Source organism: Marmota flaviventris, chromosome 6, assembly GCF_047511675.1.
Source record: "Marmota flaviventris isolate mMarFla1 chromosome 6, mMarFla1.hap1, whole genome shotgun sequence".
NCBI classification, from domain to species: domain Eukaryota; kingdom Metazoa; phylum Chordata; class Mammalia; order Rodentia; family Sciuridae; genus Marmota; species Marmota flaviventris.
The window spans coordinates 15,249,064-15,265,042 of NC_092503.1; the positions used below are offsets into that span (position 1 = coordinate 15,249,064).

Genomic DNA, 15,979 nt, shown 5'->3' on the forward strand with positions numbered 1-15,979 from the left:
AATCTGCTCTAATGCCATCCATTTCCCTGCAAAATCCATGATTTTGTCATTTTTTAGTGCTGCGTAATACTCCATTGTGTATAAATGCCACAGTTTTTTAATCCATTCATCTATTGAAGGGCATCTGGGTTGATTCCAAAGTCTAGCCCACTTGAATCAAATGTATGGAAGATGATATGTCATGAGCTGTGTAATGTTTTGAACAACCAATAAAAAAAAAAAAAAAAAAAAAAAAAAAAAACTTTTTTTCCCATTTTTATCAGTCTCCTTAGAGGCTAAGAAATGAGAATTTGAGAGCTGTGTCTATCTTTGATCGAAAGACTCTTTGAATTTTATAAAAGTAATGGAAAACACTATAAAAGGGAAGATATCTGGAAGTGAAGCCTCTCCCGCTCAGGGAGCCCTCACCTCCTGCACATTCTGTCCCCCCCCCCAGCCCCTCCTCTTTGCTCTCATAAAGGAACCAATCTATGACAAATAGCTTTCTCTCTCAACTTCCTACTGAATTGGGACTCATGGAAATAAAATAAAACAGGAAAAAACCTGTTTTCCATTTGGATGATAGCTCCCTGTCTGGACTGTCACAGCCCAGTGCAAGGCACTCGTAAGCCCTGTCACCATCCGAGCTGAGATTAATCTTTTGATTTGGCCGTGGTCAGCGGAGCTGCATGCCTAGAATATAAATATCTCTAATTCCTCAAAGCAGATTAGCCAGTTGTAAAGTATGAGAGTGGAAAATGATTCCATATGTCCACAGCCTTTTCTGGTATTTTCCCCCAAACTTAATGTATACACACAAGATCTCCATCCCGTTGGAAAGTGCTCAAGCGCAAGCAGAGACTCACATGCAAAAGGAGATGATACTTGAGAATCCGCTGAACTGGTTTCAGGAGATAGGACCCCAGAGGCAGCGAGTGTTTCAGAGTTTCCTGGCGTTCCCGGAAGAACTTGGCCAGCATCTTGTTCCTCATGCACTCGGTTAGCACGGCCACTGACCTGCAAGAGGAACAATTGTTTTTTTATGTCAGTGTGATGCAGGGCAGGGGTAGCTGAGTTTTGATGCAGCACCATGGGCTCAAGGCTTCTAGTAGCAAGGTCCTTCCTTCTAGAAGACCAGGTGCACGCCAGGGCATGTGGCTTGGCAAAAGGAATCTGAGCTGGATTTTAGCCCCTAGGTGTGCCCTACCTGGTATCTTCAAGCAGTGCTCACACTGCAGATCTCACACAGTTTCCACAAGTCAATTTTAAGGTACTTTGTACTAAGAATAGTTCCCTCTTCCCAGTAGATCCTTGCCAGTAAATGCCTACCAGGGCATTTGTCAACTCTGATGGTTAGCTCTGTATACTGCAAAGCTGTATGGCTTTATGTGGTGGCTCTTCTGGGAGACCTTTCCCCACAGTTAACTTCCATTTGAGAATCCTAGAACAGATAGATCCCCTTTCCACCTCCAAGTGATTCTCCTCCTTCTAGACGGTCTCAGTCCTCAGAGAGAGTGCCTCACTGAAGGGTATTATAAAAGTGGGTGGGAGTTCCTTCTTAGCCCAGATCCCAGAAAGTAACTAAGGATGGTGCTAAAACAGCTTCCAGGAACAGGAGAAAGAGTGCTGGCACCTCACAACTAAAGCATGCTGAGGGGCTCGGGTGGTCACACACACACACACTAACATCTATGGTCTCAGAACTCAGAAGGAAGCAGGAGGAAAAATTTCATCCCTTTTATTCCCCAAGTCACGAACATGTTTTCACGATTAATTGAGACAATCAGAGTCAAAAAACAAAATAAGACTCCTTGGAAAGCAGTTCAATGCAAGTCTCATAATTAAGTTGTTGGACTCTCCTTTGTACCCATCTGTTTTCAGAATATCGGTTCAAACTGATTTATAAATTTGAGTCCAAATCTCAAAACTCCCCATCAGATGACCTGGGACCTTTTCTCAGTTTTTTTTTTTTTTTCCCCCTCAGAACCCGCTGCCTGGTAGCTCCTTAGCTGCCTGATAGCTTGAGCAGCTGCTGGAGAGTGACTTGTGTCACAGACTGGGTGCATGCAGGGCACCAGGTACCCAGAAGTCCTCATTACAGGACAGGCATCTGAGGACACTGACCTGGTCCTGTTTGTGCTCCTCCCTGGGGTAAGGAAGGAGGGGCTTGTGCCTCTTCACAGTGAAATCACAGGGCACCACTGGCAGGAAGAAAGAGGACACTGGTCAGTGTGCCAGGCCACTTAAATGTCACCAGATTGGATCCAAGGGGGAAAGAAAAATTTGTCAGATGGGCCACAACACCTGGCACTCTTGGCTTGTTAAGACAGGGGAAAGGGAACCTCAGGCCTCAGACCAAACTGACTGGACGAGGGACAAGAACTATTTCTCTGTGAATATGAAAACCCTGCAATTGGGAAAGAAGCAGAGATGGCTTCCTCATCCAGAACGCCTTGCAAGCACCGCTCTGTCAACTCAGGTTTCAAGTCAGACTTGAAATTAAAACAAAACAAAACAAAAACCAAACAAAGAAACCCACCCCACTTTCTCTAGTAAACTGTTCTTAACTACCCCTCACTGAGACTTATCACTTCTTGAACTTTGACTACACATTACTGAGTGTGTGTGGTACTGGGGATTAAACAGAAGTGTTCCATCACTGAGCCACATCCCCAGCCCTTTTTATTTTTCATTTTGAGGCAGGGTCTTGCTAAGCTGGTTAGGGCCTTACTAAGTTGCTAAGGCTGGCCTTGAACTTGCAATCCTCCTGACTTGGCCTTCTGAACAGCTGGGATATTCCAGGCAGGTACCTGGAATTTAGCCTGGCTAAAATCACCCTATTTAATTTACACTTATTATTTGATCTTCCATAACATGCTATTCCATTATTGCATTTAGTTAAGTTCTACCCTCAAAAGAATATAAACTAGGCCAGGTGCAGTGGCACATGCCTGGAATCCCAGTGGCTCAGGCGGCTGAGGCAGGAGAATCACGAGTTCAAAGTCAGTCTCAGCAAAAGCAAGGCTCTAAGCAACTCAGTGAGACCCTATCTCTAAATAAAATACAAAAATGGGGCTGGGGATGTGGCTTAGTGATTGAGTGCCCCTGAAAGACATTGGTTCTTTATTTCTTGTGGATCTCCACTAGGTTTGGAACTGTGCTCCATGAATGACAGGCTCCTTCCGAAACTCATGGCCTCATGCACACAAGGCAAGGGCTCCATGAGCGATACCACCATCCCTGAATGGCAGGCTCTTGAAAATGTTCTTACAACCATTCACAATAGCCAAACTATGGAACCAGCCTTGGTGACCATCAACAGATGAATGGCTGAAGAAAATGTGGTATAGATACACAAGGGAGTTTTAATCAGCCATAAAGAAAAATGAAATTATATAATTTGCAGGAAAAATGAGACTATTATGTTGAGCAAAATAAGCCAAACTCAGAAGGTCAAGGGTTGTATGTTTTTCTATCGTAAGTGAAAGGTACAAAGGAAAAAGGAAATGAAAGGGTGGGAGATTTCATGAAAATCAAAGGGAGATCAGTAGAATAGAGGAAAGGGACCAGGGGGTGGGAGGAGGGGAGGGAAGGGGGAAATACTGGGAATGATATTGGCCAAATTATATTGTTATATTGTGTGCATGTATAAATATATAATCAACCCCACCATCATGTATAGTTAAAATGTAACAATAAGAAATGTGGAAAAATAATGTTCATGCAAAAGGGATTTTGCCTTTCCCCAGACTCTGAAGCAACCCAACATGTGAAAAGGCCGCCTTTATTTTGTACTTTCCTTTTTTAGTAAATCTTCTGAATTTGCAATCTGGGAAGGTCCTATTACAGATTCTGATCATCGAGTCCAGAACTTTGTTGATTATTCAGTTTGAAGGCTTTTCCCTCAGGAAGAAGTTTGTGGAGAAGCCGAGGGCTGAGTCTGTGATTTCTCTGCATAAGGGTGTGGTGTAAACTGGTTTTTGGCTGAAGGACCCTGGAATTTTGCTGGAGCACCCTACAGTTTCCTGATTTTCAGCATCGAGGTGGAAACAAATAGTACAGGAGAGAAAATTGCTTGAGTAAAACTGTGAAGCAGGGGTGTGTCTATAGATAGGGATATGTGATAAATGCTCCAATATGCATGCAGGATGCTTTCCTTTCTTTCTTTTTATGGAAAATTTGGGTAAAGCATGGTTGGCCACCAACCAATAAATCCCCGCAACACAATATCCTGACAAATATTTAGAAAAGGACAGTAAGATCCTCTAATAGGAAGTATTTTATCATCAGTAAATCTGAGGTTTGGCTTCATGGGACTATTCCATGGGGTTTTTCTTTTAACAAGACCTGCTTTCTGGATCTATTTCTAAGCAGGGCAAGAATTATTTTTCCCTTCCCACATGCTGGCTTCTCTTCCACATGGATCCTGCCACCAGCTGTATCCTTGGGGACTCTTCTAAGACCACTCACAGAGTGTGTAAAATCTCCCCAGTTCTCGTCCTGGCTGTCCTTAGGATAACTCAAGACTGCTAATCATGTGGTTAAAAAAAATAGTAAGAAGGCACGGGGGATCAACACGAGGTCTGAGAGTGGAGGAACCTGGGCCCAAACACAGGCTGGACCATTCATCAGCTATGTGATTGGTCCCTGAAACAATTTGCCTATCAGCCTCAGCTTCTTCATTCATAAAATGGGGATGGGGATGGGGCAAAGGTGGTGATGACCTTGACTTTGCAGACAGCCTATCAGGTGCCAAGCTCTGGGGCCTTGCTTTAATCCCCCAATCTCTCTGAATGGCTGTGGAGGTGGAGTTCAACATGTTGTATTTATAGCATTTAACACAGTGCTTAGGAATCAAAGTGTGACCGGTAAATGTCTTTTGGAGAATCAAATGCCTACAGTTGCGGCCCATTATATTGGGCTCCTGGGCTTTTATTGATTGATTAATATATTGCCCAGGCTGCTCCCTAATTGCCCTGCCTTTCTTGTGTAAGCAAAACTGAGCTAACAACCCAGGGGAGACCACGGGCCCCCTTTTCTCCTGTTGGCTTCTCACAATCTGTCCTTTTTCTGAACTCCATAAAAACTCGTGTAGTTCATAAAACTTACAGAGCAAAAACAGAACACATTTTCTCCCCAGCTGGATTACATAAATGCATTAGCAGTGCTTCCCAATCGTAACGACATGGCACAGAGAAAAAGGTTGACAGACGAGGCCAACAGCCTGCTTTCCTTTGGAGATACCTAGTAATCTTTTTGGTCTCTTTCCATGTCTTTCTCATTTTTTTTCCCTGCACTGTCTCTGCTTGGAGCCCCAAAGCCCAAAGGGATCAGTAGATATCTGGGATCCCCTAGTCTGTTCTCTGCGTGTTCTGTGTTTGCTCACGGATTTAGCACAAGGCCAGCTAGACAACACCTGAGAACTCCACATGTTGGATATGTTGACTTGAAACATTATGAAAGTGATCCCAAGTGATCCACTCCTTCCTGATCCATACCTTGGGTAGTTGGTGCAATACTGGGTGTAAATGTGGAACTCTTCACTCTGCAAGGAAACGAAAGACTTTTATAGGCAAAAAAGCACAGACATCAACATTCATTTAAAAACAAGAAAAGAAACAGCATTTGGGCCTTTAAATTTCTTTCTGTAATCACACTGGCCAGTCTCTGGAGCCCTTGTGGGATCGTCTGTGCCCACTGTTATATACCTAGAACCTGCACACACTCTGACTAATTTGGGTCTTCTAAACACCTGGTTCCAGATACTCTGAAGACAAACAGGAAGAGGACGAAAACACAGTTTCTGCCCTAAAGTGCTCCTGGTTCTCTGGTGGATGCAACAGGGTGAGAGGGAAATATAAGTGGGTAATGTAAACATCACATAGGAACAACATGGTGGGAGTACATGCAGGAGACAAGAAAGCTGGTATGGGGCTGGGGATGTGGCTTAGTGGTAAAGCACTCACCTAGCATACGTGAGGCCCCGAGTTCAATCCCCAGCATTGCCAAAAAAACAAAATAAAAAATAAAAAATAAAATAATCCAGGTGCAGTGCAGCAGTGCAGTGGCACATACCTGTAAATCCCAGCAGCTCGGGGGACTGAGGCAGAAGAATCATGAGTTCAAAGCCAGCCTCAGTAACCTAGGGAGGCCCTAAGCAACTCAGCAAGACCCTGTCTCTAAACAGAATATTAAAAAGGGCTGAGATATGGCTCAGTGGTTAAGCGCCCCTCGGTTCAATCCCTGGAAACTTCCACAAAAAAAAAAAAAAAAAAAAAGCAGCTAAGCAGCTGCTGGGCACTTTCAAGGCCTGTGCCTTCTGCTGTCCCTGCCCACTCCTGTTCCCACTCCTCTCGCTGCAGAGCCACTGTGCCTCCCTTATTCAGAGTCCGGGCCTTATTTCCTCTAAGGAGCCTTCTGTGAGCTCTTGGGCTGGGCCAACAGCTCCTACTTTGGGCTTCCAGCACATCCAGTACTGGCCTCCCTGGTAGCACCAACCAAACGAGAGTGACATTTTCTGTTTGTCCATCTCCCACATTAAGCTGAGAATTCCTTTAGGGTAGAGGACACACTGTGCACATTTGGCTCACAATGTTTGTCAAACTACTGCATTCCCTTCTTCCCTACTAAGCCAAAGTTTATTTGAGAGCAGGACCAAGCCTACTGATCAGCACACATTCAGCATGGCAGCAATGCCCAAGTGCAGTTCATGTCTGGCTATCAAATGTGTGGGTCCTGCCTCCTGCCGCGAACATACCCCCATTCCCTAAAACCATTTCATTCCCTTGGCTACCTCAGTCTTGCAGATGTCCCAGTCATATATATCTGAAATTGGGAAATGTTAAATATTTGCTCATTAAAGGTTAATTCTTTAAAAAGGTAGAATCTGACTTCCATGCAAATATAAAATGAACACTGTCAGGTATTTTAGTTAACCTATTAGGGAGGATTGTTCTAAGACATTTCAGTTGGATCAAAAGATAAATAAAAGTATAACAGTTAGGTCAATGATGAATGCTGAAGTGAATTTACACATAGATACAAAACTGGCTTTTTCTATGGGGATGGGTGGATAATGAACTCGAATGTTCTTGCCTGGGACAGAATCCATTTGCTTTCTGTGGCCAAGAACCATTTGCACAGCGATCAGTTATCTAAAACTGATGGGAGTTGTAAAATACTTCAAAGACGATGAAAGGTGCAGAACCCTGTTGAATTATGTAATTTGGAAGAATAAACTAGATGACCATAGATTTCCTACATCCCCAGTCTTTTTGGTGGATCCCTAGGCTGACGAGGAGGAGAGCTGTCTATGTGGGCAGGTGCAGTACAGAAGCCAGGCTTTTACGCTAGTGCCTGTTCAGACTGCCATTCAGAATAGACGATTCAAGCCAAAAAAACCAACCAAACAAAAAAACCAAAAAACAAAAAACAAAAAAAAACATCTAGCTCTTAAAAAGTCTCTACTGAATTCTATTTGAAAAAAGTCACTGGATACTTTGGGTGGCACGTCGCATTTCACTCTTTTCTGATTTCATAAAACTTTTGACTTCTTAAAACTATTTTATGCTGCACTGACATGTGATTCTAAATTGAGTTTTCTTGACTTTAAAAAAATTTTTTGGTACTGTGGATTGAACCCAGGGGCACTAAACCACTGAGCTACATCCTTTTTTAAGATTTGAGACAGGGTCTTGCTGAGTTGCTTAGAGCCTTACTAAGTTACTGAGGCTGACTTTGAACTTGAAATCCTCCTGCCTCAGCCTCCTGAGCTGCTGGGAATTATAGGTGCGCGCCACTGCACCTGGCTTTTCTTGATTTTAATGCTCTGAATATTCTTTTTTCCCCCATTCAAAAAGAATCCTTAGAATCTTTCTTGTTAAACTCAACTGGGATTAGGTTAAACATTTCATATTATTATAATGGACAGTTTTAAGCATATATACAAATAGAAAGGATAAAATGGTGAATCCCAGTGTCCACCATCCAACCTCCGTAATCATTACATCCCACCTGGTCCCCTGCGTCCCCATCACTCTGAAGCAAATTCTAGGCCCTCATTTCATTTGGGTTTGAGTATGCACCTTCAAAACAAGCTCCTCAACCAAGTGGCATCACCACAGTGCCACTATCACATGTAAATGATTCAGTCTGGTTGAAGGAACCAGATTGTCCTGAATAGTCAGTCTCAGTAGTGCTGGTGACAGTCCCATGGTACACACCCTGTCTGCTGACTCTGTGTGGATCAGTAGAGCTTGCTCAGATTTAGGTTTCAAAATTTGGCAACATCCACCATAGATTATAATGCACTTCCGTCAGGAGCACCTGATGTCTGGCTTTTCTTTCTTTCTTTTTTTTTTAATACTAGGGATTGAATCAGGGGGTGCTTCACCATGGAGATACATTCCCAGCTCTTTTATTTTTGAGTTTGAAACAGGGTCTTGCTAAGTTGCTTAGGGCCTTGCTGTCCTTTTTGTGATGCTCACAGTTGGCAATTACCACCAAGATCTATTACTGTATTAGGGTTACAAAAGATGATATTTCTAATTCTGTTGTTCCTTCTTCATTTATCAGTCAGAATCTTTCTGAAAAAGGAACTTTCTCCTATGAACTGTTGGTTTACTGTGTAGTTTGTGCAGGGTAAATTCTCTTTCTCTTGATTTTCTAAATAATGTATGATTCTCTGCCATCCAGCAAAGGTGACCAGTTTTTTTTTTTTTAATACCACTGTAAATTCATAAACATTTAATGAGTTTTGACCATTTTCCATTGTCTTTGCCTGACACTCCAACAATCCCATCTTTTGTTGACAGAGCCTCTTTTGAACATTGTTCTTTGAGCACTCCTATTCTCTTCCATAGCTTCTGTGTTTCCTGGTGGGACAAGATGCCCGGACCATTATTATCATGGAAAGTCTTGTGTATTGTCTACCAAACACTCAGGCTCCATTGAGCCCTGATCCTTGGGTGGCAAATAGCATTTGAAGACCACAATTTGGGTTTTAGGGATGCTATTGCTACCGAGTTAGTCATTAGGGCTTTTCAGTGGACAGGTAAAAAATATGATGTTTTTTTAAAGGACAAAATACATCCTTAGTTCATACTGGTACAGGTTGAGTATCTGTAATCTGAAAACTCAAGATACTCCCAAATCTGAAACTTTCTGAGACTCATCATGATACCCCAGGTGGATAATTCCACACTTATGGCAGTCAAGATGCAAGTACACTAAAAATGCTGTATAAAATAACCCTCAATGAGGTGAACATGAAACACAAATGAATTTTGCGTTTGGATGTGGGTCCTATCCCCAAGATATCTCATTTAGTACATGTAAATATTTCAAAATATCCTCCCCCAAATTTAATACTGAAATACTTCTTGTCCCAAGTATTTCAGCTAAGGGCTACTCAAGCTCCCATTCAGATTCAGGAGTACAGCTTTTTAAATTAGCCTCAAGTGCTCTTGTGTCCGTATTTTCCTTTTCCTTGGCAATTCCTGTTCTCAATGACACTAACATAAATACTTTTTTGCTTTATCCCATGACATGCTCAATAATTTCAGAATAACAATTGTAACATCATGATAAATAGAATCATCACCCAAACAGTTAAAGATGTATGTGCCGTGTTCTGTCCAGTGCATCCTTTCAAATCAATCGGAATTCCCTCTGCATGGTCACGCCACCAACCTGACACATGATTAGTCGCGTGTGCTTCATTTGCTCTCAGTTTCTGAAGATTGTATCTTCAAACTTTACCATTTTTTTAAAAAATAACTAAATTATGTACATTTTTTTCAACGTCAACCCTACAAAGAAATACATTAAAAGAAGTCTAACCTCTACTCTTCTCCATTCTATCCTCTCCTATCTCCTCTTTTAATCTTATAGGTTATCCTGTTTCTGAACAGGTATATCCTCCCTTTGTAGATAAACAAATCATGTTACACTAGTGATGCTCAAACTCGAGTGGGCATCAGAGTCCCCGGGAGGGCTTGAACTGATGGCTGGGTCCCTTCCCTGGAGTTTCTGACTTGGTAGATCTGGGATGGAGGCCTGAGAATTCGCATGTGTCACAAGTTCCCTGAGATGCCGGGATCCCACTTTGAGAACCACAGTGCCCTACAAACTCTTACCCACTCCCTCTGCAATTCTTATTTTGTTTTTATGCTTCATGGTACTCCATCACGTGGATACGTTTTGGTTTATTCAACCAGATTCTTGTTCGGGGACATGTGGGCTGTTTCCAGTCTTTTTTGGTAACAAACATTACTGCCAAGAATAGCATCATTCCTATTGAATCTTTTCTATTGATCCTTGGAGTAGATCTTTGAAAGCAGAATTAGCAGGCAACAGGGTAATGTTGAGCTACATCCTTCACCATAGTGTCTGTGCCATTTTGCTTTGGCACAGTTGTGAGAGCATCTGTTTCTCCATGGCCTTGTTGACTAAAGTTTAAGCATGATACTAAATGTTCAGGCATAATACTGTTTAAAAATCCAAATTAGTTGTCAACTTTAAAACACTGGAAAATATAAATATCCCAGTTTCCGGTGTCTCCTGAGAAAGAGTAGAATCCACGGGCAAAGGGCCTCGAGTTTCACATGACGAATACTATCCTATGAGACCAAGCAAGCACCTGGATTGCCTTAGCCTCCACCTGGGCCCTCAAGTTACCTGGTGGCATCTGAAGCCAGCCCTGGCTCCCAGGATTGAGAAAGGCCTTGACCTGCCCAAGGTCCTTTAGGAAGCATACATCAGATTGGAGCTTTTCTCTGGATTTGCTCGCACTCTCCAAGTTTCTTGTTCTTCTTTCCTGCTCCCTGCTCTACTAAACCTGGGATTGAGCAAGATCAGGCTGCCTTTCCTTCTGTTTGGGGATCTTTAGGATCATTTGAAATGCCAAATTAAAACATAATGGCCTCAATGGAAATATGCAGTCTATGTACGCACAGCCTTAGTAAGGCCTGAAGACTTCTGCGCAATGGTGTTTTGTGATACTGTGGCTGTATTCCTATCATGTATCAGCGAGTTCTGATTGACATCAACAATGTAGCCTTATTGGAGAATCAAATACAAGTTTGATCTTAGATTTATAAAGCTCTGTGGGCCTTGTCAATAATGGTTTTACACAAAATGCAGTAGCTCCTGGGTCTGTTAATACTTAAATGCCATAGTTTACCATGTATGCCACCCCAATCCTTTTTTAAATGTATGTAGTTGTATATATTACACAAATTAGAAAAAAATAGATATTGACTTCTAGTAATTCAATTCTTTCAAATTGAGATTATCTGAAATGAGACAGTGTACAAAGAGCCAAAGCATCTGATAGGGCTGTCCAACTGAGCAAACAGGGCAAAGGGTGACTGGACAGGTAACCAGAGTGTGATTTTAGGGCTTCTGCTGCTGCAGTTTCCCCCCTCCCTCACACTCTCAGATTCTGGGAAGTTTTCCTGGACCCTATGAGAAGGCTTGGTATGCAGACAGTACCCAGGAAGGTAACACTCTAATGGTACAGATATCGAGTATCAGCACCTTCTTGAGGATAATACAGGGGCAGGGTGTGTGTACGTGTGCACACACATGTTCACGTGTATGTGTATACCTGTGTGCTTGTTTACCTTGGCTCTGAAAGGAGAAAGGCACCAAGGGAGAAGAAGTGGCTAAGGGTAAGGTGGGCTTTCAAGACGTACTGTCCCTTTCTATGTTGCCCAGGGCCAGCTCTGCTGAGAGTCAAGATGAGGGATGGGCACCGGGGCGGAGGTGAAGGCAGGAGCCCTTCCAGGTGTTTCTAGATCCCTAAGAGCAGACCAGTATTCATGGGAGCAGGAATGGGTGGCCGATAGGGAACTTTTATTTCTATCCCTCAAGAGAACTGCCCGCTCCTTATTCTTGTAGGAGCAGTAGGAAAAAAGCCACTGTATTCTCCTTGGGTTGGTCAGAATTTCCTTAACTTATGCATACCACAAAGGTAAGCCAGGTCAAAGATGAATCTCCGTGTAATCCCCAGTGATCCAGATAAAAGCAGAAGTCAACCGCCAGCTTTACCTCTGTCGTTAATGACCTCTCAATTAAAACAATTTTCCATTCCTCCCAGAGAGGAGCAGCTGGTGGGTTTCAGAGAACGTAACATTTTCTAAATTTCAGAGTGTTGAGTGAAAAGCAGGTTATGCCAGAACTTCACGATTCCCTGCTTCCACGTGCAAGTGTGGAGAGCTGAAGTCAGTCTTCTAATTGAACTTGGCAATGTTACAATGAAAAATAAGATTTGGGAGTTGGCAAGGAGGCACATAAACAAACTTTTATGTGAATAATTAAGCCAGAGCTAAGCATATGCTGGAACATCTTTAATCAGTTTGTGATTACAGTTACCAGTAAAAGCCAAATGTTTCCGAGAGAGCTTCTATGTTGTTTATATGCTGTGGTTATTTTAACATATCTCCTTTGATATATTCAGACTATCTTGTTACCATTTCTCTCCTTTCCATTTTTTTTCCTCTTTTTTAAATTCCTACCTTTTGGAGAATCAATTATGACCCTGAAAACTTTGAAGAGTATCTATGTGTTTAAGCATGTGTGTACAACATGTTACACATGAACACACACAGGTACATGAAAGGCAGGAGAATTTACACATAAGATCATCAATGGTCTTTACAGAACTTCAACAGGGTGTTATGTTTGAATTCAAAGCCATCTGGAAGGATCTACAGTCAACAGAAATGACCTTGTGGAACAAGTCTGGAGCCAGGTCAGGCTGGGACAACATCCCAAGTTCACATTGGACTTGAGGCTCCCAATGAGGTGCTAATTCACCGCTGGTCTCCAAGCACCTTCATGAACTTTGCTTAAACCTTTGTACATTTCAAACCTTTACACAACTGTAGAAACCACACAAACTTCTGCTGAAACACAGTTTCTGCCAGAGGTTTTCCAAACAAAAGCTGTTGAATTTTTAAGAGAAACTTAAACAAGACAGGTTTCTATCTCTACCAGGTAGCATGTTGAGAAAGAAACACAGTCAAGGGCTGCTGGGCATGTCTCAGAGCACGCTCTCCTTCCAAGTTCAGAGCCTGAGCTCACTGCTGGGTAAGCTTTAAGTCAAATCTGCTCCCAGTGTTTTCCTAAGCATTAACACCGCTTAAGAAAAATATAGGAAAATGACTGCATTTTAAGGTGTAGGAAATCACTCTGCTGCTTTTTATCCCATAAAAGATAATTATAAGGGCTGGGGTTGTGGCTCAGTGGTATAGCTCTTGCCAAGCATGTGCAAGGTACTGGGTTCGATTCTCAGTACTGCATATAAATAAATAAAATAAAGTTCATTGACAATTAAAAAATATTTTAAAAAAAGATAATTATAGAGACCAGGCTAGTACCACACTTATTTCATAGAAAACATTTAGATTCTAATGTATTTTTATAACAGATTTAGTGGTATGTTATACATATTTATTTTTCTAACATTTTTCTACTCTAGACTCTCGTCCTCCAAGCTTCAAGTCTTTCCTGGGAAAGAGTAACATTCTCCAGTTACAACGCAAGTTCCAGGACAACTACTAAGTCAGCCTCTTCCTCTTCCCAGTAGTAGTGTTTTTTTTTTTTCCTTTCCTACTGAAACAAATGGGGGGGGGGGGAAGAGTGTCCAACTGCATCCCATATAGAACAAACCAGCCATTCTAACTCTAAAATGGAAACAATCCATACTATTGGCCTTGGCGGGCCCAGAGAAATGAGACCTGCTTACCTTGGACACAAAACATTCCGCGATGGCCACAGGATCATTTTCACAGTTTTCCAAATCTTGCAGAAGTTCACTTTAAACAAACAAACAAACAAACAAAGACCCAGGAAGTATTAGATGGAGTCTTCTGGTTGAGGGCATTTTACAAACTTAAAATTTTAAACATTTCTAATGCATTTACAAGGAATCATAGAACTGGATAACTGAAGGCCTTCTGCCATTTGTATGAAAGAATTAGACAAGGGGCTTGTCCAAAGGCATAGCAGAGCAAGGATTTAAACACAGTTTGGGAAACTCCCACCAGAGATAAGTCCTGCCTGAAATTTCAGTTTTCTAGACTTTTGTCTTTGGCTGCACAAATGCTCACAAACACTCACTCATTCATCAAATGACTGCCTGGGTACCCCGTGTAGGGCCAGGCCCTCAGAACACACCAGTGAGCATAATGACATATGGTGCCTGATCTCTAGAGCTTCCAATGTCCTGGAAGTCAGACATTCAGTGACAAATCACACTAACAACTGAGACATGCCAGGGGAGAAAATCGCTCTCCTCAAATATAAATTTATATTAATTTTTAGTGACAGTGTCATTAGTTTAAGTAACTGCTCAGTCTTTCATTTTGTGGCTATGCCATAATTCATTTAATTAATCTCCCAATGTCTGATAAAATTCTGTAAGGGGAATTGCTGGGTCAAAGGTCATTCTCAGCATAAATATTATCATACTTCCAAATTACACTCCATTTAAATTGTATTAATATATGATTTAATATGCTGAATAATTGTTTTAAGATACTATGTATTACATTATGTCTTTGCTAATGTCATATATAGTACATTAAATTTTAATAAATTTTAAAGAGTTCTATAGGAATTAGGATAGAAACACTTTGTTGCTTTGTGCTTCTCATTCTTGATGGGCCACTGCAGAGAACATTTTCAACCCTTCAGCTGCTCCTGCTAGGCACGCCCCTATTTCTATGGATATTAAGAGTGGATTTCCATTATTTTTCAGTTGCAGCTATTTCTTGCTTATATTATTTTCCCCAAACTTCTCCTCCTGCCATCATCTCCATCAGTTCTCTTTTGTAGCTTCATGAGATTAAATGTCTGAATTTGTATCTTTAAGACTATGGAAAGAGTTTTCCCAGTTTAATCTCTAGGCAGACACCAGGATCTCTTTTCCTTCTTGTAGAACCATGTTTTCCCTGGAGTTAAAATTCTCTCTCTCTCTTTTTTGCTTTTGCTTTGTTTTCAAAGTACGCACCAATGATTTTCATCAGTGGGCCAGCAGTATAAATCTCACCCACTGGGACAGAACATCCGACAGCCCACCGGTTAGGCGTCTTTCCTGTGGTCTCCCTCCTGGAGCCCACAGCCTGCCCTGTCCTGCACATGCTCTTCTTCCAGCTGCTGGACATGCTCACCAACAGCCTCCTGACGATGTCTGCGGCCTATCTCCTATGCTGGATCCTTGCTTCTTAGGGGCCAGTTCCTATGTATCCCTGCCTTTGAGAGGTGACAATAGCCAGCAGCTTTCTGAGAAAGGTAAAAGGAGGACAATTTTCTGGGACTGTTCCAGTTTCAACATGTTCTTCTCTTCACACTGCTGCATGATGTCAGTGGATACAGAATTTTTGGTTGGAGTTGGGCATGGTGGTACACACATGTAATCCCAGTGGCTCAAGCTGAGACAGGAGGATGGAGAGTTCAAAGCCAGCCTTAGCAATTTAGTGAGGCCCTAAGCAACCCTTATCTAAATAAGATTTATTTAGATCTTGCCTCTAAATAAAATGTAAAAAGGGCTGGGGATGTGGCTCAGGGGTTACACATCCCTGGGTTCAATCCCTGGTAAAAAAAAGAAAAAAAAAAAAGAATTATTGGTTGGAAGTCATTTTCTCTGAGCATTCAAAGGGCTGTCTGTTGCCTTGTAAATTCCAACAGTGCTACTGAGAGTCCACTATCATTCTGATGCCCCATCAAGATTCCATATGACCTGTTTTTTGTTTTTTCAGTTCTGGAAGCTTTTAGAATTATGTCTTTGTTAATGTTATTCTGAAGCTTTGCCGCAGCCCGGCTGCAGCAAAATAACCGGGGGGTGATGAACAACTTGTGTACGTTGATACAGCAGGAGTGGAAGCCGTTTATTGTAGGACAGGAGCAGTATTTATACATTCCACACAGCTTATCTAATTAGCATAAACTAGATACATCAGTCAACCAATCAGGAATCTCCACACTTAATGGCTCG

At 42.0% G+C, this 15,979-nt stretch overlaps 1 protein-coding gene across 1 annotated transcript in view; it reads right to left on the minus strand.

Moving 5' to 3' along the window:
* The window catches only part of Plekhg1 (pleckstrin homology and RhoGEF domain containing G1), a 210,956-nt gene that overhangs the window by 30,956 nt on the left and 164,021 nt on the right, over nucleotides 1-15,979 (minus strand). The window contains exons 5-7 of the mRNA XM_071612913.1: nucleotides 13,730-13,799; nucleotides 5,478-5,524; nucleotides 846-996 (exon numbers count right to left, since the gene is read on the minus strand). Coding sequence (XP_071469014.1) covers nucleotides 846-996; nucleotides 5,478-5,524; nucleotides 13,730-13,799 — 268 coding nt within the window. The remainder of the gene's footprint in view (nucleotides 1-845; nucleotides 997-5,477; nucleotides 5,525-13,729; nucleotides 13,800-15,979) is intronic.